This window comes from Prionailurus bengalensis, chromosome C2 (assembly GCF_016509475.1).
Source record: "Prionailurus bengalensis isolate Pbe53 chromosome C2, Fcat_Pben_1.1_paternal_pri, whole genome shotgun sequence".
NCBI lineage: Eukaryota > Metazoa > Chordata > Mammalia > Carnivora > Felidae > Prionailurus > Prionailurus bengalensis.
The window spans coordinates 127,840,830-127,868,738 of NC_057350.1; the positions used below are offsets into that span (position 1 = coordinate 127,840,830).

At 40.9% G+C, this 27,909-nt stretch overlaps 1 protein-coding gene across 1 annotated transcript in view; it reads left to right on the top strand.

Moving 5' to 3' along the window:
* The first annotated feature begins 5,343 nt into the window (after positions 1 to 5,343).
* Positions 5,344 to 27,909, top strand: part of MSL2 (MSL complex subunit 2) — a 38,339-nt gene continuing 15,773 nt past the window's right edge. The window contains exon 1 of the mRNA XM_043595342.1: positions 5,344 to 8,796. Within this exon, the coding sequence (XP_043451277.1) occupies positions 8,655 to 8,796 (142 nt within the window). The 5' untranslated portion in view covers positions 5,344 to 8,654. The remainder of the gene's footprint in view (positions 8,797 to 27,909) is intronic.

The window sequence follows — 27,909 nt, forward strand, 5'->3', positions numbered from 1 at the left end:
AATGAAGCTGTGGACCTCAAACGTTGCAACCATCTTCCTCAGGACCAAGAGACAATAAAACTAGCCCTGCCACCAGCAGCCACCACCCCAACCCTTTCTCTCTTCCCAGTTCACAGAAAAGGAGAGAGGAAATAGAGAGTCAGAGTCCAGCCTTACGGTTGTGGGTTTATGGCAAGAGGCTTTTGGTTCCTCTCACAGGGAAGCCATGTTTTTTCTCTATTCCCAACATCAAGTGAGGCTGGAGTGGAGGTGGGTGGGAAGGGGAAGCTGATTCCTGATTGAACATATTCTTGGGCAGGTGACTCGATCTGAGCAAAGGCAAAGAAACTGAAGAGATATGTCAAGCAGGGATTGGAGGTGTGCTATGGAATAGTCTAGTCTAAGGTCCCACCATTTTGTCATAGCAAAGATGAGTATTTCCTATTTGATGGGCCTTAACGAAAGTAACTTGGATTGAACCATTTTGGCAATACTCCACTTAAGGGATCTATCACCACAAAAGGGTCCTAGCTGCAAGAGGCTATGGGATAGAATGTTGGGAATGGGAACCAAAGAGGCTCTGGAAGTCGCCAAGCCAGAGATAATTCTCCCACATGAGGGTACATGGGAGTGAACATTCAGAAGTAGTCCTAGAAAAAAGCAGATGCATCCCCTAAGAGAGACTCTGAACTTGGATGCCTGCCACTCAGAACTTCAGTTGGTAGTTAACATTAGCCAGACAAGCAGTGGCAACCATTAGTGAGAGATGCAGTCCTTCTCAGTTGAGCAGACAATTGTACAGGTCCACCTGATCATTTGCAGGGCCCAGGGCAAGAGTACCACTGGCAGCCCACATACCATATGTGTACAAATTTACAAGTTATAAATCAAACTAACAAAATTTTAAATAAAATATGTTTCATCCTCCTACTCTGACAAGTATATTTTCAAAACAACATGAAAGGCCAGGTTTGAATTTAGAATTTTTGAAATCCTCGGAGTCTCACTCCAGAATGTGGCAGAATTTGTCTGCCAACCATAAATCCTGGATCACCTCCCTTCTCTTCCTACCTTGACTCCTCATTCTTCAAGGATACTAACTGGCCTCACCTCAACCCAAACATCCAATCTCTATTACCAACTGCTGTCTTTTGACCACTTCTCAGGTCTTGGGCAAATCTCTTTTCCTCTGTGGATGCCTCAACTTGACAGGAAGAAAGGCATTGCCACAACTGCCCTTTCTAGTCTGGGCCTAAGAATGCTACTGCACTTGTCCCTTTTCCTCTTTTTTTTTAAGTTTATTTATTTTGAGATAGAGACAGAGATAGAGATAGAGAGAGAGAGAGAGACAGAGACAGAGAGAGAATCCCAAGCAGGCTCTGGCTGACTACACAGAGCCCAACATTGGGCTGCATCTCATGGACCATGAGTTCATGACCTGAGCCAGATCAAGAGTCAGGCACTTAACAGGCCGATCCACCCAGGCAACCCCGGAAAGGACATTTTAATATGACATTTTTGAAAGCAGTGATTGAACAATAAATAAGTCAAACAGTGGGACACTCTGCGGTTTTGAAGAATATAGTTTCAGCAAAGTGGTAGAGAAAGATATCTTACTTCAAGAGTTCAAGAAGGGGTCCCCCAGTGGCCTGGTTGTTGAACGTCTGACTTTGGCTCAGGTCATGACCTCACAGTTTGTGGGTTTGAGCCCTGTGTCGGGTTCTGTACTGACAGCTCAGAGCCTGGAGTCTACTTCAGCTTCTGTGTCTCCCTCTCTCTCTGCCCCTCCCCTGCTCACCACTCACACTCTGTCTCTCTGTCTCTGTTTCTCCTTCTCTCAAAAGTAAATAAATATTTTAAAAAGGTTTTAAAAAAATTTTTTTTTAACATTTATTCATTTTTGAAAGGCAGAGAGAGACAGAGCGCGAATGGGGGAGGGGCAGAGAGCGAGGGAGACAACAGAAACAGAAGCAGGCTCTAGGCTCCGAAATGTCAGCACAGAGCCCGAGGCGGGGCTTGAACTCATGGATCTTGAGATCATGACCTGAGCCGAAGTCGGCCGCTCAACTGACTGAGCCACCCAGGTGCCCCTAAAAAAAAGTTTTTTTAAAAGAGGTCAAGAAATTAATGGTTAATGAAAGAAAGGAAATGAGTTTGAGCTCTATCAAAAGTTTGACAGATTAGAGAGAAAGAGAGAATATGTGAAAGATGGTTTTTGAAGCATATGGCATAGCAAGGCAGAAGGGGATATATATATATATATATATATATATATATATATATATATAGCAAGAGGGGTGGCAGGCTGAAGAAGTAAGCCTTGGGAAAACCATTGAAGAAAACTCTGGAATCAAGAAACAGAAGGGAAGAATGAGTGATGGGGAATTATGGAACATTTGATGTAGAGAAGATCTTGATTCTCTCCTTAAAATAGAGATAAGATCCTTTCCTGTCCCTAAGCAGCTCCCTTTCTCATTTCATATTGCAGCAATTTCAAACTTTCAGCACTCACTCAATGTACTTTTTTTCCTACTTTCCCTAATAGTAAAAGAGCAAAATGTTGAACAAATTTAAGACTGAGCCTCCTTTGATCCCCTGCTTGACTCAACCTGCTTGACCAGAGCAGTCTCAATTGTGCAGCGTTGAGCCCTGGAAAGTAAGTTGACCAGCAACCCTCAGCTAGCACTACCCCCCCCCCCCCACCCCCGGCCGTATGGAAACAGGTGGGAGTTGTAAAAAGATATACATTGTCCTAAGACAGATAGAGACCTTAGATAATGGAGAAATAGCCTCCAGGGACAAACGGGCTGTGTTCCAAAAATTCAATTTTAAATTGACTGTTTGGAATGCAGAACACATTTTCCCTTAGAAACAATGCTATGAATAATTGCAGTTATTTTCCCAGGGAAGTCCACACAAGCTTGTTTAACCCATAATGTTGCAGAAATATCTGCTAAGACATTTTGGATTTACATTGAGTGCATCCCTAAATCCTTACCACTCTGAATTATAAATTAGCTATGTACGTAGCTGCCACTTCAACTAGACTGTGAACTCTTTGAGGGCTGGAAACTGTTGAATTATTCATTTTGTGTTCTGAATGCCTGGCATATAACTGACAATAAATGTTGGTTGCATAAATGAATGAACAAATTTAATAGGCATTTGAATAGAGTTGAAAGTGTGCTAGGGAATAAAAACAGTAACATTTAGTGGGTACCTTAATAAGTGTCTGGCACTGTATTAGGCAGATGACCAATAAAGCAAACTGCTTTGTTTGGGCTAGAGGTAGGGAAGATGCTGGAGGCAATTTAATATTTAAGGTATAAAGTGGGTGCTAGACTTGCTTAAAAAATGTTTTTGGATGAAGCAAGTGGATAGATGTACAGATTTGAAAAAAGTCACAGAAAAAATATCAACAGGAGTTGATATGCAAACGGAAGCAGTTCTTTTCAGGGGCTCTAAGACCAAGGAGGGGAGATGTATGACCACAGCTAAGGAGAAGATAAGATTTGGTAACAGAGAACAGTGGTCAGGGAAAAATGAAAGGACTGGTTTGGATTAGGCCCTGATTTACTTTCCCCTGGTTTATTGCTCTCTGTAAAGAGGTATTTGCTCTGGCCAGTCTCTGAAGATTTGTTGTTAGTTTAGATTAAAGTATTATCACTCTCCCATAGATTGAGGTTGATCAGATTGATTTCTTTCCACAATGACAGTAAGTGCTTCTTAAAATTTGGTAGGGATGGTGTTTTACCTGGGTGGCTGTAATACAATATTATAAACTGGGTGGCTTTAACAGCAACAACACTGCTCACAGTTGTGGACGCTGGAAGTGTGAGATCAGGGTGCCAGCATGGTCACTTGGTGCATGTTCTCTTCTGGGTTGAAGATGAGGCTGATTTCCCATTTTATCCTCACATAGCAGAGAGACTGAGGGAGCTCTCTGGGGTCTTTTGTAAGGGCACTAATCCCATTCATGAGGGCTCTATTCTCATGACCTAATTGCCCCTCAAAGGCCTTACTTTCTGATACCATCATGTAGGGGCTGGGATTTCAGTACGTGAATTTGGGGAGCAGGTGAGGGCACAAACATTCAGTCCATAAGAGATAATACTGAAGATAATACTGAAGGCAGTGGAGTGGAGATACTAGGAGGTCAGGGAGAATGCAACCTGGGAAGGTGAGAGAGGGAACATAACTTCTGGATACTTTTGGTGGAGAAAGAAAAAGGGTGGGGGCAGAGAAAGGAGGGTGGGGGGGGGGGAAGGGAGGCAAACAACTATTTCATAATTTTATAAAGAGACTAACCACTCATAAAGTCCCTCTGACTTACTGCCATCCTGATCTTTGTTCTTTGAAAGTATAGCTACAACTACTTATGCATTTCCTTCATTGTCCTCAAAGTGCTTAAGTACAATCAATAAATACTTGTTGATTGATTATTCTGAGTATTTCAAATCAATCCACACTTCTGGTTTTATTAAGGATCTTAGAATCGACATTGATCAAGCTGAGATAAGAACTGTCTCTAAATTTATAAGACATTTTGTGTATCTCCCTAAGGAAAGGCAAACGCTTGTCCATGCCTATTTTGCATCTTACACTGTACTGGGGAGTTTACTTACATTACTGCATTTCTAGCAATTTATCATTGTTTTAACAATTACCGAGTACTCATTATATGTCAAGCCCTATGCTAGGCAATGATGATAAAAGGCAAAGAGGAAGAAACTCTGACTTTCTAGTAGTTATAGTATGATAGGGAGAAGGCAGGGTAAAGCCAACAACTGCCATGTAGTTTGAGAAGTGCAATAAAAGCAGCAAGGAGTTGGCAACATTGGAGGATGGAAAAGGTGAGCTTTAACTTAAAATAGGTAGGAAATACAGACAATAAGAAGGAAACAAGTATTTGTTGTTTGTCTGAAATGAATATTTAGCTGGGTGCCAAGAGGAGCCTGAGGAGACATGACTACACGTAATGTGATATCCTGGATGGATCCTGGATCAGAAAAAGGACATTTAGGAAAAAACTGAAGAAACGTGAATTAAATATGGATTTTGTTTAATAATAATGTATTACTATTGGTTAATTGATTGTGACAAATATACCATACTAATGTAATGTTAATAATAGGGGAAATGGAATATATGAGAACTGTCTGTACTATCTGTACAATAATTCTGAAAATTAAAAACTGTTCTCAAGTAAAAAGCTTATTAAAATTTTTTAAACTGGTATCTTGTATTCCTTAGATCTAGCAACACTAACATTGTTACTGCCAAATAATAATTAAACATAAAATATGAAAAAATTATATTCAATTGATAACTTGAGATTTGAGTTACATTATATATGATTTCTCCTAAATATTTGATCCAAACACTTCATTTTCTATAAATTGTTCATTTATTTTATTTTTAGGCAAGCCTCCAGCAACCAAATAGTTAAACCAGGTACTATATTTCAATGACATGCTTTGCCTCTCAGTGCCATAAACTATCACCAGTTGTAAGCAATTTCAGACCCTAAAAAAAACTGGTTTAAGTCCCCCCTCACACACACACACAAACCATCAATAAAATTAATTTTAATTTGGGTTGTGCACATCTCAAGTGATTAAAAAAAATCCAGTTATGAGAAAATCAGCAAGGTTAAGGGCCTGCAAGTAATCACTTGATAATTTATGTTGTCTGAATGGAAAACAGTACTGATTATTTTACTCTCCATGTTGCTCCTCTGGAGGAAAACAACCTGTGGTTTGTGGAAGAAGTTAGAGTCTGAAATAAAAATAGAAATGTATAATGTAACAGTTTTACTTGAAGGTGAGCTTAGAAAACATCACTTATCAACCAACCAACCCAAGGAAGATGGGGCTTTTAAACAAGAGAATGAATTTGAGAACACTTGTCGGTTTCCAGATACAAGATGACCAAATATACTTTGCACAGCTTTAATTTCTGCTTGCTACCTAACAAAATTAGGAAGTTAGATTCTTATTAATATGTAAGTGCAGATAATATACTAAAATAAAACTGTCTTCAAGTGGCACTAGAAATTATCGGAAGTTATATGGCTTCTCAATTTCTACTTTAAGTAGCAAGTCCCTAAAACTATTTGTGCCCCAAAAGATATGTCATAAATTTCGCTTTGCAAGCGTGTGTGCACCCACATTTATTTTGTGCAAAAAACCATGCTGAAGAGCTTTGGTGTTCTCCAGAGATAAAAAATGGTTCCTGTGCGGTTTTGTACTTTTTGAGGGGAGGGGAATCCGACGTTAAGTTAAGCTTTTATTTATATGTGTCCTTGTCTCCTGCAGAAACAACAGCCAAAAGCTTGTTTTAAAACAAACCCAATACTTTCAAGGACTTGGGTCTGTTCTGAAGCAGGACCGTGGCTTCCTCAAGAGATCTATTCACAAAGAAGGGTTAGGTCGGCTAAAGGAGCCAAAAGAGGGGATCGTTTTGCTTTGGAACCGGACAGTGTTTCCGTAGGAGCTCGGTGAGGTACTGATCGGCGCCCCCGGAAGATCGGGCCGCTAGCGTCCGTCCGACTCCAAAGACCATAGGCCGCGGGAAGAGCCCTGCTCTGATGGACAGGAGAGGGGAGGTGGGTCCGAGCCCCAACGCTTACAGACAGCCTGTCGGGGTCTTAGTGACCTCAGGCTGCCATCGACGCAGGACGAGACCCTAACCTAGCAAATGTCGCTTGCACGCCGGCTGGGCGCGCAGCCACGCAGATTGCTGCTGGCCTACGCTACTCCAGGAGCGCAAACAGACGCGGGCAGCGCCCTTTCCGTGCTAGGGCAGGCGCGGTTCTAGGAGAAAGGCCGCGAGGGCGGGGCTTGGGGCAGTGTGGAACTATTTCCTCACACAGTGGTCAGTCAGGGCGAGGAGAGGCTGTCAGGGCGGAGCGCCACATGGCGCGACCAAGGCCGGCCTCATCGTTGGCGGGCACCGAGGAAGCAATGTAGTGCGAGAAGCCTACAGTCCACGCCGTGGAAAGATGGGTCAACCAACGAATGTTTCACCCCAGCCCACACGCCTAAGAGGGAATTTGAGAGCGCTTGGGGGAGGGGCGAACAGGCGGCTTGCAGAGGGCATGCTCAGTTCTAAGAGCCGTAAGTGGAGAGCCAGGCATGCGCAGTGAGGTGAGGGTGGATTGGAAGCCGGGAGGGGCTGGCGTGAGCGGGCTGCTGTGTTTATCCGGTTTTCTGGGTGGGCGGTCAAAGCGCACGCGTAAGGGCGAAAGGCAGCGGAGCTGGGTAGTGGAATGCGCATGCGCGGAGCGAGCCGGTAGCTCTGGGAGGGTGTGGAGGGGGCTCTTAGAGGAGAAGCAGGGGAAAAGGGAAGCGAAGGGAAAGGGAAGGGCGGGGGGAGGGGTGAGAGTGTGTTCTGCGCATGCGTGCGGGCGCTAGCGACGACGGCGGCGGGGGAGTCTCGGGGATGACAGTGGCTTTGCCCGTTGGGGTAACGGTCGTCGTCGCCGGCAGGGCCTGAGGCGCCGCACAGCCCGCGGGATTCATTAAGGCCGCAGCAGCCTGGGCCCTACCGAGTTAGAGTGGCGCGTGGAGTCAGGGTGAGGGCGGCGAGGCACGGGGGGAGGGGCCTGCGGCGGGGCCTTGCCGTGTGCTCTGGGCGGCGGCGGGGCCTGGCGGTGTGAGCGCTCGCCTTAGTTGCGGCCGGGCGGGAGCCGTGGGCGGCGGCGGCCGTCGTGCTTGGCGGCGGAGGTCTCCGTGTGCGCGGCGCGGAGAAGATGGCTGGGCAGTGAGGGGGCGGCGCTTGCGCCTGGTGACCTCGGAGTGAGCGACTGAGGAGCAAGGGGCGCCGCCGCGGCCCGGCCGGGCCTGCTCCCCGCCCCCTCCCGCTGCCGCCGCCGCCGCCGCCGGCCTCTCCGGCCCGCGCACTTCCTCTCCGGCCCTCCCCTAGCGGGTGGGGGACTCTCCTGCCCGCTTCGCCACCTCAGGGAACCGCGGGGCTGTAACCGCCGGGGCGGAGAGCCAGGCGCAGTCCGGCCCCGCGTCCGATATGGAGAGAGCGGCGGCGGCCTCCGCCAGCCGCAACTGCAACGTTCGCCGCCGCCGCGGCTTGGTGCACTAGATTGAGGAAGCCGACGCCCGAGCCGTCCTCTTTGCGGTCGCCCCTACCTCTGCGTCGTGCGCTGTGATGGAGTAAGGACCCTGCAGCGCGTGAGAAGCGTGCCCGCTCCTCGGACCGGGCCGGGGCCTGCTCCCGCGCCCGCTCAGCTCGCCCTGAGGAGGTGCCTCCGTGTCCGGAGATGCAGCGAAGGCCGCCCGCCGAGCCGCGGGGCTAGACTGAGCGCCGAGTCCTGACCCGAGCGCCGAAGCTGCTGCATTCTTCGTTCGCCCCGAGGCTGACTGGAACAAACTCGAACTCTGGTTTCCCTTGCTTTCTCTCTCTCTCTCTCTCTCTCTCTCTCCTTTTTTTTTTTTTTCGTCTGCAAGTCTCAGGGACGGAGGAGGGGCGCCAAGGCCCCATGTGTGGGAGTACTGCTTCAGCTCCACAAACTTGCGCGGATTTTGGTTACTACTTTGGCCAGTGGTTCTTCTCTGAGTTCCTCCGAATTGTTGCAAATTCGCCATTGTTCCCTGGCTGCTTACAAAGTTGGATCCGGAATTTTTTTTCAACCGGGAGCCATCGGTGTCGAAGTGTCTGCAATGAACCCCGTGAATGCTACTGCTCTCTACATTTCCGCGAGCCGCCTAGTGCTCAACTACGACCCCGGAGACCCCAAGGCGTTTACAGAGATTAACAGGCTCTTGCCTTACTTCCGACAGTCCCTCTCTTGCTGTGTTTGCGGTGAGACGCTTTTTATTGTTCCCTTTCAGTGCTTGTTTTAGAAAACCTGGGCAGTGGTAGCAAGAACGGTTTGGTGGCATGGTGGTTTGTACTAAGCTTTTGTTATTTGTGCATTAGCGTATGGTCATTAGTTTTCAAACTCGTCAAAGGATTTTTGCCCGACTTTTCAGAAAGACAGCCCTTCTAAACTGTTTTGTACGGCGGCCTTAAGGTTCAGAACTGTTTAATTCGTTTCGGGTCAATACCTTGCCATTTCTGATGATGATATAAATGAGTTGAAGTATGTTTGCATATTGCTGCCTTTTTTAAACCTTTGATACAAGAGCTGACAATACCTACCTTGGTTAAACCTGGTTAAGCCTGGTTAAAACATGTACATGTGGCGTGTTTGCATTTCCCCAAACTGGTGTTATGTGTGGGTGGTGGTATAATCTGATGCACCCACAGCCTGTGAACTCGGTGCAGAACTTTCCCCCGTGTTCTTCAACAAATGCTTTGACAGTTTGACGGTAAGCAGTGAGCCAAGGAAGACTGATAGTACTCTTTAGCTGGTGGGATTTTTACAGGAGTGTTTCTGTTTTGTGGTTTTAATACGTTGTGGACTGGTAGACCGTTATTTTAGGTCCCCCCCCCCGAAAATATTATTTTGTGCTGGGTAGGATATTTTCAAGTTATTTTTGAGAGATGAAGATACGCTAAGTTGTTTAATAAATCGAAATGTCTCAAAAGCGCTGATAATTTGGATTAATTTTGCACCTATTTTGCACCTATGATAGTTTTTCATAAAACCTGGACTAAAAACATTAATACAAGGGAAATGGCAACTATCAAAGAGGAAAAAAAAAATAAGCAGTACTATATTCCATTGCATATTCTGCCCCAAATTTTGAGGTTTTGCTGATCCACTCATTTAGTCAGAACTTGATTAAGCATTTCAGCCTTTCATTTTATATTAGATAAAATAAATTTTGTAGCTATGGTATCAGAAAGAGGACATGGTATTCATTTGAGAATTCTTCAGGATTTTCTGAATAGCTCTGGGGCATGGGGCAAGGCACTGAAGGGGATGCAGAGGAGATGAAGATTGTGTTTTTTGCACCCCAGGTACTTAATCTCATAAACATTTAAGTAACTGTTAGAATGTGATTAAGTGCTACTGTGACTGGTAACAGACACTTAACACCTTTATAGGGAAGCGTTTGCCCTGGGCAAATCACCACTGCCTTGGGCCTCAGTTTCTTAACGTGTAAAATAAGAGCTTTGGGCTAGATTCCAAGTTTCCTTTCAACTTAAATTTTATAAATAAGAATTTGCTTGGTTTCAGTGTACTCCCCTACTCCACTTCCACTTTCTATGGAGTGCTTCTTTTTATGTCTTAACAGCTTTTGATAGTTTTTGAACTGAGGAGATAGAGCTGCTATAACTTCCTTTTCTTTGGCGGGGTTCGCTACTCTTGTATGGGAAAGAGAGGGCAAAGGGTAGCCCTGGCCTGTTAGAACAGCAATAGAGAGTGATATCATTATCCAGGTAACACTTAAAGATCTAGTAGGTCTCCTTTTTATTAGGGGGATGGGACTTAACCCTCTAATTTAAGGGGGAAGTGGTAGTTTTGAATCGAGTAGGTGTTTGGAATTTTAATTTCTTATCAGTTGCTTCAGGATAGTTGTGGTCTAAATGAACATTTTGCCAAATTCTAGCTTGGATTTTAAAACATGAAATTAAAGATAAAGCTACTTTAAAAAAATCCAATTGCAGCTTTATTTTTCTTTTAAGCTAGTCTTGTCAATACGAGGGGGATTTTTTGGTCATTATTTCTTTCTGCTCAAGCTTTCCTATGGAAAAGATTTGTGGGTTCTATTTTTTCCCCAATTATATTGAGTAGCTGCCATAAATTTCAGCAATCTGGGTGTAGGTTCAGCCTGCCTTCTCTGACCTCCCCCCCCCCCCCCCATAAGTCTCTAGTTGTCAGGAGATAGGAAGAAAAAAATTGGTTATTTGAATTCAGATCCAGCATTTAATCATCTTGTATCAGGTGCTGTCCTAGATTCCTTTTCTTAGATGAAAAGCATAAATTCATTCAAGTTAATGGGCCATGTGTATTATTTCATGAAGATAACAAATATGTAAAAGTTTAATTATATCCTGGTGCTGTAAATAGGGAGTTTCACCAGGTTGTCTGAAGTCTGACCTAGACCTACCTTTTCAGCCTTACATTTAACTGTTCTCTTACATAATTTCTGTGCTTCAGCCAGGCTGTTTTGCTTTTTCTAAACATAAATGCCCTATGTCTTCCTCCTCTTTACCCCGCTTTTGTTCTCTGAAGTTTCTTCTGCCTAAAATACACTTTTTTTTTTCCTCTGTGGTCTAACTCCTCAATTTCCTCCCTCTTCACTGAATTCTTCCTTGCTCACTGCAAGCAAAAAGTCGTTTGTCCTTTGAACCTCTGTAACCCTTTGTTCCAGTCATAAGCACTTAGAACTCTTCCAGTGCAGTTTTTGTATCTAAATCTTCTGATATCTCAGGGAAAAATACTATTTTTGTACATTTTTGTGTTTCACCTGCCTCATCCACTCTCTCCTATCCAGGCACTTGTGTTTATGACAGATTCGGGAACAAAATGAGAGTCCTACAAACTTTGCAGTTAGGTTCATATCTTGGCTCTTCTACTTACTGTGTGGGGAAGTCTCTAACTTTGTGGCTCAGTTTCCTTTATGAAAGGGGATAGTTACACCTTCAGGTTTTTCCCCCAAATTTGTATTATACATGGGTTTATTTTTAAGTGGAGAAAAACTTTTTGAACCCATGAGAACAAGCCTATGGACTTGTTTTCTGGCATGTATTATAAGCTTAGTATTCCACCCTTGTACAGAACTAGAGAAAGGTAGGAGGAGGTGAGGGAAGAGACTGTATCCTCAGGTCAGTTATTGTCAAACCTAGATTATTCACTGAAACTACAAGTTTTGTTATTGTGGTACTTTGAAATGTTAATTAGCTGATTATCACTATTTGTTTTTCAGTTCCTTTGTGTATTTAAACTGTCTGAAGCTTCTAGTGAATGGGATAGCAGTGCTCCAGAGAATTACTGTACTTTCTAGGCCAAAGAAGCAGTGACCAAGACAGTATTACTGTGGATGCTATTTTTGTGTCTCTTCTTTCCCCTTGTTCTACAATGTTGGACTTGGCTTTATCATTTATCAGAAAGTAGAATTTCTTTTGCTGGCATGAGATTTGATAAATTCTGCCCTAGGGATTTTAAGTTTTTCATTAAACTTGTAAGTCCACAAATGATACAAGGTTGGTATATAGAATCAAATCCTCTTAGAATTGGAAGGACACAGTAAGTAGAAAAATATTAGTCCGAGATATTTGGAGTCCTGTAAATAATCATGTTTGAATCTCTACTCACTCACATGGATAGTTTGGTGTTTTAGAGTCTAGAAACAAGGTGGTTTTGGCTTTGGGTTTATTGAAATTGTGAAACCTTTTGGGCATCCAGGTTCTCATTTATAAAATGGAAGGGGGCTATAGATTAGTGTTTTCCACTGACATAGGGTTACTTATGCTGGCCAGGTTTTTGTTTTGAGTGTTAAAGACTTAAAACCCTATCATCTTTTACAATTGCTATTCTTATTTTCCACTAGAAAGAGATAGTTCCCTGAGGGTGAGCACCTTGCTTCTATTGTTCAGTTTAACAGCATTGCACCTGAGAGTTACTGGCTCAACACGTTTTTGTTGAATGGATGAAATTAGCATTCAAAAGAAAGTTTCAGAGTAGGGGAGATGTGGTCTCAGAATAAAGTATATGCCTTAAAATTAAGTAGATTAGTTTTATGAAAAACTACTTTTAATTTTCCTTACTATTCTCCTTTGCCGTTGTTTGTGGACCCACATTATAATTAGTGTAGTAGATGATCCCAAGAATATTTTTCAGTTACAGAATTGTCTTCTTTTACCAGAAATACTTTTTGGCTGAGCATTCAATTTATAATTAGCAAGAATCTTCTACACTGAAATTTGAACATACAGCTTGGAGTGATTTTTTTTTTTTTAATGTTTACTTATTTATCTTGGGGGAGAGAGATTTATTTTGAGTGGAGCAGGGGAGGGGGAGAGAGAAAGGGGGAGAGAGCATCCCAAGCAGCCTCCGTGCTGTCAATGTGGAGCCCCACGAGGGACTTGATCCCATGAACTGTGAGATAATGACCTAAACTGAAATTAAGAGTTGGATGCTTAACTGACTGAGTCACTCGGGTGCCTCCAGAGTGACTTATTTTAAGCTATTTATATTTTATTTTTAAGCTGCTTATCTCTTAGGTGGAAGCTAAATTAAAAGGCTATTTGAATAATTTTACATAGATCTAATGCTGTTTTATATTTACATATTTTCAAGCATTAGTTCTTTGATACGTAAGAATTTATTTTTATTGTACTTAAAGTCAGTGTAATTAAAATTTTTGATTGTAATGAATGTAAAGTTTATCATCTTAACCATTTTAAAATGTACAGTTCTATAACACTAAGTAAATTTATGTTGTTGTGAAACAGAATTCCAGAACTTTTTCATCTTGCAAATCTGAAACTCTGTATTCATCAACTAACTACCCTCCTCTGCAGCCCCTGGTAACCACCGTTCTACTTTTTGTCTCTCTGAATTTGGCTACTCTAGGTACTTTATATTAATGGAATCATAAGGTATTTGTCTTTTTTTGATTGACTAATATAATGTCCTGAAGTTTCATCCATCATACAGCATGTGTAAGGATTTTCCTTTTTTTAATTAAAAAAAAAATTTTTTTTTACGTTTATTTATTTTTGAGAGGCAGATCATGAATGGGAGAGGGGCAGAGAGAGAGGAAGACACAGAATCTGAAGCAGGCTCCAGTCTCTGAGCTGTCAGCATAGAGCCTGATGTGGGGCTTGAACCCACAAACCATGAGATCCTGACCTGAGCCGAAGTTAGACGCCTAACTGACTGAGCCACCCAAGCACCCCTAATTTTTTTATGTTTGTTTGTTTGTTTGTTTAATGTTTGTTTGTTTTTGAGAGAGAGAGAGAATGAACGGGGGTGGGGCAGAGAGAGAGGGAGACACAGAATCCGAAGCAGGCTCCAGGCTCTGAGCTGTCAGCACAGAGCCCGACTTGGGGCTCAAACTCACAGACTGCGAGATCATGACCTGAGCTGAAGTTGGACACTCAACCGACTGAGCCATCCATGCGCCCCTGTTTATTTATTTTTGAGAGAGAGACACACACGAGAGTGCGAATGGGGGAGGGTTGGAGAGAGAGGGAGACACAGAATCTGAAGCAGACTCCAGGCTGTGAGCTGTCAGCACAGAGCTGGATACCGGGCTTGAACTCATGAATGATTCAGAGATCAGAATGAGCTCAGACCTGAGCTGAAGTCTGATGCTTAACTGACTGAGCCATCCAGGCACCCCAAGGATTTTCCTTTTTTTAAGGCTGACTAATGTTCCATTGTATGTGTATACCACAATTGTTTGTCCATTCATCAGTCAATGGACTTTTGGGTTGTTTCCACCTTTTGGCTCTTGTGAATATGTTGCTGTGAACATGGGTGTGCAAACAACTCTCAAGACCCTGCTTTCAGTTCTTTTGGGTATATACCCAGACATGGGATGGTTGGATTGTGTATATAGTATTTCCATTTTAATATTTTTGAGGAACCTCCTGTTTCCCATAGTTGTTGCATCATTTTACAATCCCACCAATAGTACATGGGTTCCAATTTCTCCATATCCTTGCCAGCACTTTGTAAAAAAAAAAAAAATTTTTTAAATTTATTACAGAGAGAGAGAGAGAGAGAGAGAGAGACAGACAGACAGACAGACAGACAACACAGGTGGGGGGAGGGGCAGAGAGAGAGAGCATGAGACACTGAGCCACCCAGGCACCCCCACTTTTTTTTTTTTTTTAATAGTAGCCATTCTAATGGGCATGAGGTGATATCGTGGTGGTTTTGATTTCCATTTTTCTAGTGATGTTGATTATCCTTTGATATGCTTGTGGGCCATTAGTGTTATTTTTGGAAAATCACTATCATTTTTTATCTTGAAAAGATAACTCATTACATCTTTATTAATTACCTGTTCAAAGTGCTGGAATAGTAAGATGAATAAGACACATCGTTATTACCCATGTTACTCATTGTTACGGAGAAGACAGATGAGTAGACCAACAATTACTGCCGAAGTGTTGTGCTAGAGTCACTTATGCCAAAATCTCAAGCATCATAATAGAACATTTGTAAGTTAGCTTTTGTTGCATGTGTAAAAGTTTCAGAAATTAATCACAAGTGAATTTTTCCCTCCGTGTAGCTTGTTTTTTGAATACCTGTTTGGGTCAGAGTTTAAACATACCTGATTGGTGTTAAGCAGAATGTGGTTTACCAGGTTTTTTTTCTTGGGACTTAAGTTCTTTATGGAGCATTTATTTGGTAGGTTGATAAGGAAGAACAATATTTACTAATTTGTCTTGGCAGATAGATATACTTTTATTCCAGATATATTTATTTAACAGTTTTCTTTTTCTAATAAAAATCTCCTTTCTATAGTTTTCCCTTTTGGTATTTTAAAAACTAGTTCATTTATTCATTCCTACTTAGGTATGTTTATGCAAAATGAAATTGCCTTGGGGAAAGGACTTCTGAGTCCTAAGTGTGTTCCAGATGCTGAAAGAGATGAAAAGAGGTTTGATCCACAGTTCATTGTCGTATGACATAACCACCTGAAGTGTTAATAAATACTAGTTTAAATAATGGTTCAAGACAAGCAGTACAGTACTGTAGAATTAGTCAGTAGAAATTGTTTCAGTTTGGTGAGATCTAGAAAGTATGGAGCTTGAGATGGGCCAAGAAGAATGGTGAAATTGGTGGACATTTTCAGCAAGGTTAGAGGGAGAGAACAGTTGACTGCAGAAAGTCAAGTTTATCTGTAGTCGGAATTCTTGTAGGAGAGACCTTGCCCTGTTTGTTGAGACTCAGGGGTCTTTGTTTGATGAGCCCTGATACCCCCCAAAATATGCTCTGTGGGCCACCTAAATCAAATCACCTAAAGGGCTCCATAAAATCCAGATTCCAAGTTATCATATCAGACTAATTGAATTGGAACTCTGTGAGCACGTTCTTGTAATCTGTGTTTTACCTTTACCATCTTGATATGGGGAGGGGGTTTTGCAAATCACTATTGTAAGCATTTGAGAAACAGCATTTAATTTTTTTTTTAATTTTTTTTTTCAACGTTTTTTTTTAATTTATTTTTGGGACAGAGAGAGACAGAGCATGAACGGGGGAGGGGCAGAGAGAGAGGGAGACACAGAATCGGAAACAGGCTCCAGGCTCCGAGCCATCAGCCCAGAGCCTGACGTGGGGCTCGAACTCACGGACCGCGAGATCGTGACCTGGCTGAAGTCGGACGCTTAACCGACTGCGCCACCCAGGCGCCCCTGAGAAACAGCATTTAAAAAAAATGTTTTTTTAATGTTTATTTTTGAGAGAGAGAGACAGGGTGTGAGCAGGGGAGGGGAAGAGAGAGACACGGGATCCGAAGCAGGCTCCAGGCTCTGAACTGTCAGGACAGAGCCCGACGTGGGGCTCGAACCCACAGACCGTGAGATGATGACCTGAGCTAAGTCAGACACTGAACTGACTGAGCCACCCAGGTGCCTGTGAGATGGCATTTTAAAAAGAGAGTGTTGTGTTTGAAATTCTGTTTTGGGATGGGTGCCTGGGTGGCTCAGTCCGTAAAGCGTCAGACCTCAACTCAGGTCATGATTTTGAGGGTCACAGGTTTGAGCCCTGCATGGGGCTCTGTGCTGACAGCTCAGAGACTGGATCCTGCTTCAGATTCTGTGTCTCCCTCTCTCTCTGCCCCTGCCCCACTTGCACTCTGTCTCCCTCAAAAATCAACAAACAATAAAAAAAATTGTTTTAGGAAAGATTAATTGGCGGGTAGAATACGGTATTGATTATTAGAGTATGGTGAAACTTTCAATTACGAAGGATAACAGATGTATTTGTATTAGATAGAAGCCTGAATAGTGGTGGGAGTGGAAAAGGAACAACATCAGATAATTATGGCTATGGTTATCATAACATTTGAATTCTTTGTTCTGTATGTATTATACTTTGCTATGGTTGGGCATATTTTACTGTGAATAGATGTGAATAGATGAAATGAGTACATTTTCCACCCTCAAATTTACAATGTTTAGCACAGTGCTTTCACATAACACCTGATAAAATGCCCTGAATTGTATTGAAGAACTGACAAAATCTGGCAGTTTAATACAGATGGCTTGGGAAAGATTAAAGGAGGCAAAGGTAGCTTAGATACCAGAAGTGAAGTCAGGAAGGACATTGATTTTGGAAGGACATGAAGTATTTAGATAGGCTGGTTTGGAATAATATAAAGACAACCTAATAAAATATTCTTCAGGGATTTAGCAGTTTGATACAGGATTTTGGTCAGGTGTTTGGGAGAGGTTGCAGGTAGGATAGGAATTAGAGTGGATTAGGTGTGGGCCTGAGAAGGATGAGACATCATTGAATAATATGATGGTCCCTGGGGATTGGGGTTCTAAAGAAGTATTGGAAATTAGGAAAGGATAGAAATACAATGTATTTGTTTTATAATCTTTTTATTTTGTGCCCTTTTTTGTTGATTTTTGTCTGTTCACAATTTTTAATTTAACTTTTTTTTTGTAAATTTACATCCAAATTAGCATATAGTGCAATAATGATTTCAGGAGTAGATTCCTTAATGCCCCTTACCCATTTAGCCCATCCCCCCTCCCACAACCCCTCCAGTAACCCTCTGTTCTCCATATTTAAGAGTCTCTTATGTTTTGTCCCCCTCCCTGTTTTTATGTTATTTTTGTTGGAAACGTTGATTTTGAAAATAGTTTTATGTGTTTGATATAGTAAAACAGTTAACATACCTTCTGAGATTTGAGGTTTTGGTTGTCATTCTCAGATTAATTAAAACATCCTGTCCTCCTTTTTTTGCATTCCTTGTTTTCTTTGTGCTTGTATAGCATGACTTTAATAATTGGCTAATGCCTTATTATACTGGCTTCTCTCAGAGTCCACTCGGCTACTTTTATATATGATTAATTGGAGGTTTTGTGAGTTTTGATGTACTTTCTAAATTTTATCTTTTATTTTAAAAAGTGATATTTCAAAATTTTATTCTAGTTTCTCATTTTCCCGTGTCCAACTGTCACCTTTGACTTTTCTCTTTTAAAGATTAATATTTTGTTCCCTTATCAGGAAATTAATTTAGATAAAATTTTACATTAATTCCTATATACCTAATCTTTCATTTGCTCTCAGTCCATAATATTTCAGCAGAATTATTTTCATTCATTGCCTTTCTACTCCAGATACTTTGAATTTTTGAAGTTAGAATATCTGGTTTTCTCAAGTTTTTGTCTTTTATTTTTATTTTATTTTTTACTGCTTATTCGTTTTTGAGAGACAGAGTGCAAGTGGCAGAGAGAGAGGGAGACAAAGTATCTGAAGCAAGATTCAGGCTCTGAGCTGTCCTCACAGAGCCTGATGCAGGGCTCATGAGATCATGACCTGAACCAAAGTCAGATGCTTAACCAACTGAGCCACCCAGGCGCCCCTCAGTTGTTTTAATATAATTTTCTAGCTTTTGTGTTTTCTGTTGCTGACTTTAGCTGTCAGCCTTTGTCCATTTTCTTTGTTAAAACACACAGAAAATGTGCACTTAAAATGATGTCTGGTCTCAAATTTGGAAATAATATTTTCTGGCAAAGCTTAGTGGTTTTGAAATTTTTTGTATAACCATTAAAGGCATACCTAAAGTATGGGTGGGTGGTCTAGTGTATAACCTAGTCAATCTTGCTAAATGCTGTTCCTTCGAAATGTAAATGTCTACTTGATGTGAAATTTGGGACTCTGGCCAGATATAATATAGAAATCTAGGATTAAAAGGGAGCATTCCAATTCAGGCATCCTTGTGATTTCTGAATACCCTTTACAGTTGATCACTTGGTTGTCTGGCCTGTGACTGAACATATTCAGGGTATGACATTTGATGTCCTACTCATCAGAAGCTGTGGGCTGTCTGAGGGATCCCTTTATGGTGTCATTGAGCTTACCAGCTCAATTTTTTTTTTTTTTTTTAAATTTTTTTTTTCCACGTTTTTTTTTTTTAATTTATTTTTGGGACAGAGAGAGACAGAGCATGAACGGGGGAGGGGCAGAGAGAGAGAGGGAGACACAGAGTCGGAAACAGGCTCCAGGCTCCGAGCCATCAGCCCAGAGCCCGACGCGGGGCTCGAACTCACGGACCGCGAGATCGTGACCTGGCTGAAGTCGGACGCTTAACCGACTGCGTCACCCAGGCGCCCCTACCAGCTCAATTTTTACATCGGTCACACAAGGAAGATATTACTAGGTTGTTCTTCATGATGACAATTTACAAAGCTTTAGGCAGAAAGGACCACAAATCATACAGCCATTTTTCACATCAAATAATCTTTTCTGTAATATTCTTGAAAGTTCATGCAAGGCTTTTCTTGAATACCTCTAGGGTAGGGAGCTGAGTTAAATTCTGTTCTACGAAATAACTATATCATTGACAACTTTTTTTTTTTTAATTTTTTTTCAACGTTATTTATTTATTTATTTATTTATTTTTTAAATTTTTTTTTTCAACGTTTATTTATTTTTGGGACAGAGAGAGACAGAGCATGAACGGGGGAGGGACAGAGAGAGAGGGAGACACAGAATCAGAAACAGGCTCCAGGCTCTGAGCCATCAGCCCAGAGCCTGACGCGGGGCTCGAACTCCCGGACCGCGAGATCGTGACCTGGCTGAAGTCGGACGCTTAACCGACTGCGCCACCCAGGCGCCCCTTTTTATTTTTGGGACAGAGAGAGACAGAGCATGAACGGGGGAGGTGCAGAGAGAGAGGGAGACACAGAATCAGAAACAGGCTCCAGGCTCCGAGCCATCAGCCCAGAGCCTGACGCGGGGCTCGAACTCCCGGACCGCGAGATCGTGACCTGGCTGAAGTCGGATGCTTAACCGACTGCGCCACCCAGGCGCCCCTCATTGACAACTTTTAAAAAGAACTTTCTTTTTAGAAAGTTCTTCCTTCCATTTTCCCAAGCCTCCTTTTTTAATTGTTTCGCACTGATTTTTTTTTTGTTCTCTGGAACAATTCAGGAAGTCTTTGATAAAATTATGACCTTCAACTGTTTGGAAGATGGTTTTGTTTTGTTTTGTTTTTGAGAAGAGTGCAGTTGGGGGAGGAGTAGGAGAGAGAGAATCCCAAGCAGACTCCATACTAACATGGGGCTCGAACTCACCGTGAGATCATGACCTGAGCGGAAATCAAGAGTCAGATGCTTAACTGACTGAAGACAGTTTTCATGTTTTTCCTGAGAAGTTAAAGCATCACTAAATTACCTGTCCTGGAAGCATCCTGGTTTCTGTTTCCTCTGAAAGTGTGGATTTTGGTGTCCATGCCCATAGTATTTTGGAGGTGGTTAGATGGCATTATCTACTTTGACAATTTGGACAAATTATTTAATTTCTTTCTCATTTGTAAGATGAAGTTGTTGGGCGAATTATTTAATTTCTCTTTTTCATTTGTAAGATGAAGTTGTTGGAGTAGAGCAGAGATTTGGTTGTGAACTTGGTTTCAGACATTTTTTAGCTTGGCTAAAAATTTATAGAGTTGGTGGCCAACGTTTTAAAATCTAGAGTTCACTTAAAACCCCAAATTTTAGGTATTTCCTGGAAAATTGTAAACTCTGGCAGCAGTGGATACCTTGTGGCATGGCATCACTGACTGTAGTTGAGAGGGGGTTTGTCTTGGGGGTTGGAGGTTTGCCCTCTCCAGTTTACCCTTGGTCTCACCTAACCTTTGTTGCATTTATTTTTTTTTTAACTTTGCATGCTTGTCACTATAGGCATTAGGATTCTTAATCCTCCGGAATGGAGGATTTTGTAAGGTCTATTGTGCCCTAGATACTATCTTGAGCCATCGAATTCTGATGTTGTGATCTTGAATTATTTTGTGAAACCTTACCTGGATCAGAATCAAGACTGCTTTATCTTATGCAGTCAGAGGACATTTGTTGGTTCATAGTATTTCAGAACAATTAAGACATTTTCACAAGTTGGTTATAGTGCTGTCCATATCTTCTCTATCCTTACTGATTTGTATTTTGTCCGTTTTTGAGAGGTGTTGGAAATCTCTATAATTATGGATTTGTCAATTTGGAGTTTCATAAGTTTTTGCTTCATGTATTTTGAAACTTTGTTTTTAGGTACATAAAACAATTTTGAATATGTGGAACATGGTTATATAATTTTTAATATTCTGTTTTTATTAATTCTGTCACCTGTTCCTTCTAGGTTTGCTGTTTATTGATTTTTCTGCTCATTATGGGTCATATTTTCCTACTTTTTTGCGTGCCCAGTTAATTTTGATTCAAAGCCAGATACTACAAATTTTACCTTGTTAAAATTTTACCTTACTGATGGATATTTTTCTATTGTAACTGTTCTTTATTCTTGGGATGAGGTTTGTTCTTGGGATAAGGTTAAATTACTTGGAAAGAGTTTGATCCTTTTGAGACTTGTTTTTAAGCAGCCTTCAGGGGTTAATTTTTTTTCATACTACTGAGACAAGAACCGTCTGTACCCTCTCTGATCCCTTGTGAATTATGAGTTTTCTCACTCTGGGTGATGCGAATAGGTGCTGCCTATGAGTTATAGGCATTGTCCTCTTTGCTCCTTTCTGGGGGTTCTTCAGTCTGAGGTAGTTTCCTCATACAAATGTGCTCATTAGTACTCAGCTGAAGACTTGAAAGAGATCTTGTATAACTCTTATCTATAGAGAACAACCTGATGGTTACCAGAAGGGGGGCAAGTGGAAGGATGGTGATTTAGGAGTGATTTGTGATGAGCACCTGGTGATGTATGCAAATGCTGAATCACTGTATTGTACACCTGAAACTAATACTACACTGCATTTTAACTAACTGGAATTAAAAAAAAGAAAGACCTTCTATAAATCTCTAGTGCTCTTTCACTGTGCATCTCTCATCTCTAGTACTCTGCCTGCAGGAGTCCAGGTGTCTTGTCCTTCCAGCTCTGTTCTCTCACTTCAGGGAGACCATGAGGCTTGTCTGGGTTTTTCCTCCTTGTTCTGTGGCTTGAAAGTGCTCCAGGCAGTAAGCTGGGGCAGTTGTATGGCTCAACTTGTTTGTTCACCCTCTCATCATAACTGTTCTGTTGCCCAGTATCTGAAAACCATTGTTGTGTTCAGTTTTTTGTTACTTCAGGTAGAAGAATAAATCTAAATATTCCATTTTGTCTGAAAAGAGATTATATTCTAAACTTAATGCTGTCCCATATAGCAGCCACCAGCTGTTGTGATGGTGTAAATTTTAATTAAATTTAGTTGATGCAGTTCTTAGTTATAGTTAGCTTACATCTAAAGTGCTCAGTAGCTACATGTAGGTAATAGTTACCTCACTGAATGTTGCAGATATAAAACATTTCCTATCATTGCATAAAAGTTCTACTGGACAGTGCTATTACAATAAGAGAACTTGGATTTGTTCATGAGCATTGAAAGGTGCCTTCACTCGTTTCATTTCAAGATTTTATTTACTTTCTTATTTTTATTTTTTAATGTTTATTCATTTTTGAGAGAGAGACAACTTGAACAGGGGAGGGGCAGAGAGGGAGACACAGAATCTGAAGCAGGCTCCAGGCTCTGACCTGTCATGACCTGAGCCAAAGTTGGACACTTAACTGACTGAGCCACCCAGGCACCCCTCAAGTTTTGGTTTTAAGACATTTAGCTGGATGGGGTTATGAACAGATCACTGGAGCTCACCACTGTATGCTTATAGACAATTTCCCCAAATCTGTGTTAGTGAATTGGATTCAACAAAGTGTTCCACAATGTTCGTGTATTAAAAGGTTTCTGATATTTAAAAAAGAAGTGTTTCAGGGCGCCTGGGTGGCTCAGTCGGTTAAGCATCCGACTTTGGCTCAGGTCATGATCTTGCTGTTTGTGGGCTCAAGCCCCGCATTGGGCTCTGTGCTGACAGCTTGGAGCCTGGAGCGTGCTTCGGATTCTGTGTCTCCCTCTCCCTCTCTGCCCATCCCCTGCTCATGCTCTGTCTCTCTGTGTCTCTCAATAATAAATAAATGTTTAAAAAAAAAAAAAAAAAGAAGGTGTGCTTACATGGTTTACCCATCACTGCGTCCAAATGGAAAGCTTAAAAAAAAAAAATAAAAAAGAAGTGGTTTAACTGTTTTTATTCCTTTAAAATAAGGCAGTTGAGGAGATGCCAGGTGAATACTGGACCAAATAGTGGTGCCATAACCAGTTAACGATTCTCTGGAATCCTTCCATCTCATCTGCTATGCGTATTTTAAATTGTTAGTCATATTATTTTGTTATCTCTTAGTCATACTATTTTAGTTCTTTTAATTCTTCCTATATCCATTCAATGGGCCACTGGTTAGGGACCAGAAACATTAAGAAAATTAAGTTGGTATTGAAATACTGGGTAAGGAGCATAAAAATATTGATTCTAAATATTTGCTTCATGATTATTATTCATGCTCTTTTAATTGTCTGTGTTCTAATATCCTGCATATAATATAGACAATGTATTGGTAATTACTCAAAAAGCAATGTTAAAAGAAAATGTAGTGATATGCAGTGTGGCCTTTTATTTTTAGAGAATGAGAATTACTTACACTTGAAGTGTGTTATTTGAAGTGTTAGCAAATACCAATCTGAAGTCACTCTTAATTCATCACTTAGTGACAAAACGCAGAAACGGTTAAAAAATATTTTTAGTAAAAAATACAAGAATTCCAAACACTAAGCCACATTCTTCGTTTTATCCTTGTATAATGTATTCAATTTTAGCATGTTTTCAACATTCATGAGTTTATAGACAAGATAAATCATTTTAGAGTAGAAATGTCACCCAAATGCATTTTGTAACACAATTTAAATAAAACAGGATGTAGCCTTTGTTAGAAGTTAAGAATTTGTAGGTTTTCTTTTTTTTTTTTTTTTTTAATTTTTTTTTCAACGTTTATTTATTTTTGGGACAGAGAGAGACAGAGCATGAACGGGGGAGGGGCAGAGAGAGAGGGAGACACAGAATTGGAAACAGGCTCCAGGCTCTGAGCCATCAGCCCAGAGCCTGATGCGGGGCTCGAACTCATGGACCTTGAGATCATGACCTGGCTGAAGTCGGACGCTTAACCGACTGTGCCACCCAGGCGCCCCTGTAGTTTTTCTTAAAATGAACTTCATAGTATAGTCTTTACTAAAATCCTGATTAAAACTTTTTTGCCCCAAAATTACTTCATCAGATTTCCCACTTAAATGATTAGAACAAATCCTCCCAAATTCTTGTTACTGTGAAAGATGGCATTAAGGCAAAAAAGGTGAAAGTATTTAGTAGTTCCCAATTCTGTTTGTGTACAGGAAATTACTTGAGAAGATTTTAAAAATGTACATTCCTGGGGTGCCTGGGTGGCTCAGTCAGTTAAGCATCTGACTCAATTTTGGCTCAGGTCATGATCTCAGGGTTAGTGAGATCGATCCCCACTTGGGGCTCTGTGCTGACAGTGTGGAGCCTGTTTGGAATTCTTCTCTCTGCTCCTCTCTTGCTCGTGTTCTCGGTCTCTCTCAAAATAAATAAATAAACGTTTTTTTAAAAAATGTATATTCCGGGGCAGCTTCTCCAGAAATTCTGGAGTAGGCCACATAGGTGATTCTAGTATTAGCCCCTGGATGACAGTAGTGTGTATTGGAATACTCTTCATGTCCAGCTAATAGGTGCATTTTAAAAAAAAGTAACAATGCTGTATTAGGCCAGTTTCTTGATAGTATTCAGTTTTAAGACACTAACATATTTTGGGAATACTCTCCAAGGGTTATTAAGATAAACCTCTTTATGTCTTCTGGTTCAGTGGAACACTAGTTTGAGGAATTTGGATCTAGATTTATATTGACTAATTTGGTTAATGTTTGGTTGATGAACTTAATTGTGACTAATTGACCAGCCTGTGTTCTTACTGGTATAATTTAATAAAAGACCATCATTGCTTTGCTAAAATACAAAAATAGTGGAATATTACCAGAGTGCTCTGTAACTGCAAAACACTATAAAAATCTCTCGTGTAATTATTAAAAATTAAAAGAGAATGTCAGACATCACTTATCTTAATAGACTATGAAATAAGGTATAACTTGAGTTTATGAATTTGTTGTCGGTCTGAGTGGTTATACATCATTCATTTAATAATCTGTGGTGTGTTTGGGTTTTTTTTAGTTTATGATAGTAGTTGGCTGGTGAAGCTTACCTTGTATAAAAACTATTGACATCACCAAGAGTATCAGAAAGTATTTTTTCATAGTTTTAGGTTAACCAAAGACATAAAAGTTAAAGAAATTCTGAAGTTTGACCACTCAGATATTTGGTGAAGAGCTTGGCTTGAGTAATGTTCATTCTTTTAAAATTTGACTGTTAGTTTTCATTTCACAGCAAACTAGTTTTATTCCTTTCCCCAAACCGGAAATAGATTTTTCTTTTTCACCCCACTGCTTTCTTGGCATACATGTTTAGCTGTCATTGGTGTCATTGTAGTAGTACTTACTTAAAATGATATAATTGTTGTAATAAACTTTATAATAATTGGTCAAGTTTATAATTATTGGCCAAGATACTCTACTCTGTATCACCATTTTTAGTGATTTATGCATATGTGTCATATTCTTTCCTTCCTATCTTTAGTTAAAATGCATATTTTTTTGTCATACTAGGGAGCTAATGGGTGTGGCTGCTTGAATAAGAGAACTAATATTTTTTTTGAAACCTTAGTTTGTTATTTTATTAACCTGTTGATATTTTGAGGCATATATTTGCTTTTTGGTTTACTAAAATAAACGTGTCGAAGTGTAAGAGAACCTATTTTTTAAGTGCTGTTCAGTCTTCAGTCAAAGACTTAAGAAAAACAGACCTGGATCAGGAGTCTCTAGCAAGAGGAAAATAGTGCTGTCTTCTTAGGAGAGTTGTTCTGTGATCTGAAATTCATTTTTCTTTGACTTGAGCTCATTATTCTTTATAGTAGCAGTCATGCTTATGAATTTTGCCTAATGAAAAGATTTTTAAGAGGTTTAGGCTTCAACATATGCCTGCAAAACTATATTTGGCACAGGTTTTTTTTTTTTTTTTTGCAAGACTAAAAACTGGCTTTAAGAACAGTTTTAATTGTCTAAAACAGTTAATTCGTTTGTGTTCATTTGTTAAGTGATATGTATGATCTTCTTATGGTGTTGTCATTTTTGTTCTTAACTGAATCCAGAGATTATTTCCTTGTATGTTTCTAGGAGATACCCTACTAGTTATTGTTTTGAAAACATTCTTTACATCTTTAGTTTTGGAGTGTAATTTTGGTGCTATAATTCAGAGATGTAAAAAAGGTCATAGAATCCTTTTTTAAAGGGGAGCGGTAGGCTCTATCTATCACAGTAAGTGTCATGTAGCTGGGCCTCAGAAATTGTTTAATGGATTGAGGAAAGAGAAATGCTTTCTTTTTTTTAAAAAAATTTTTTTTTTTCAACGTTTATTTATTTTTGGGACAGGGAGAGACAGAGCATGAACGGGGGAGGGGCAGAGAGAGAGGGAGACACAGAATCGGAAACAGGCTCCAGGCTCCGAGCCATCAGCCCAGAGCCTGACGCGGGGCTCGAACTCACGGACCGTGAGATCGTGACCTGGCTGAAGTCGTATGCTTACCCGACTGCGCCACCCAGGCGCCCCGAGAAATGCTTTCTTAAATGAAGGTAGCCTAAAAAGTTAACTCTTTGGCAAAGGTGAAGAATGGGGATATTTAGGTCAGTGGGTTGGATTATGGAAGGATTATTGAGACCTTATGTCAGACTTTTGACACTGGTTAGAAGTGTATTTTCCCACTCCTTACGTGTACATTAATACTGCTTTTGGAGACTGGATGTAGGCTGGACTATCTCATTTTAATCATAGTAGTTTAATACATATGTATTTACTTATTTTGTATGATAGGTTATATGTACACATTTAATGTATACACAGAGTCTTCATTTAAGGTTTCTAATGTTGTAACTTCTTAGACTGGTACGTAGACTAAGCTTTTTTGTTGGAATCTCTTTGTAGGAACATAGTGCAATGCTTTATATAGCATATGTGTTCACTTGGAACATTTAAGCTTAACTTTAGAAATTGAACTTCAGGGGCGCCTGGGTGGCGCAGTCGGTTGAGCGTCCGACTTCAGCCAGGTCAGGATCTCGCGGTCCGGGAGTTTGAGCCCCGCGTCGGGCTCTGGGCTGATGGCTCGGAGCCTGGAGCCTGTTTCTGATTCTGTGTCTCCCTCTCTCTCTGCCCCTCCCCCGTTCATGCTCTGTCTCTCTCTGTCCCAAAAATAAATAAACGTTGAAAAAAAAAAAAAAGAAATTGAACTTCATTAGAAATTGAAGTTGGTGTATAGAGAATCCAGGCAGGACTCTTGTAGCCTCAGTTTCTGTGCAGTAAGGATTTCCTGACCCTCACAAAACTATTGTTGAGCATCCATCCTTCCCTTACTGTCACTTTTTCTGTCCTACCCCACCCCCCCACTATCCATTATTGCCAGTACCCATGCCTGTTTATTCTTTCCCTTCAAAAGGTTTCACATCTTATGGTTAATTATTGATTCTTCTATGGCCCAGTTTCAGTGATCATTCTTTTTGATGAAGGAAACTGGAATGTCTCAGTGGATGTCATGGACTTAATAGCAGAAGTAGGGATGATGCTGGGTAAGTAGAAAAAACCCTAGGTTGGGAATCAGTAGATTCTGCTTCTATTTCTTATTGTCAGTAACAAGCTATATAATCTTATGAAAGTCCATCTGGGTTAAAATGGCACAAGTTGATTTCCAAGGTCGCTCCCAGCTCTAATGTGCTTTTTGTAATCCATTCATTGTACTTTATTAGGTGGTGGCTTATGTGCCAACATGGGCTTAAAAATAGAGAGCTAAGTAAGTTTCTAGCCTTG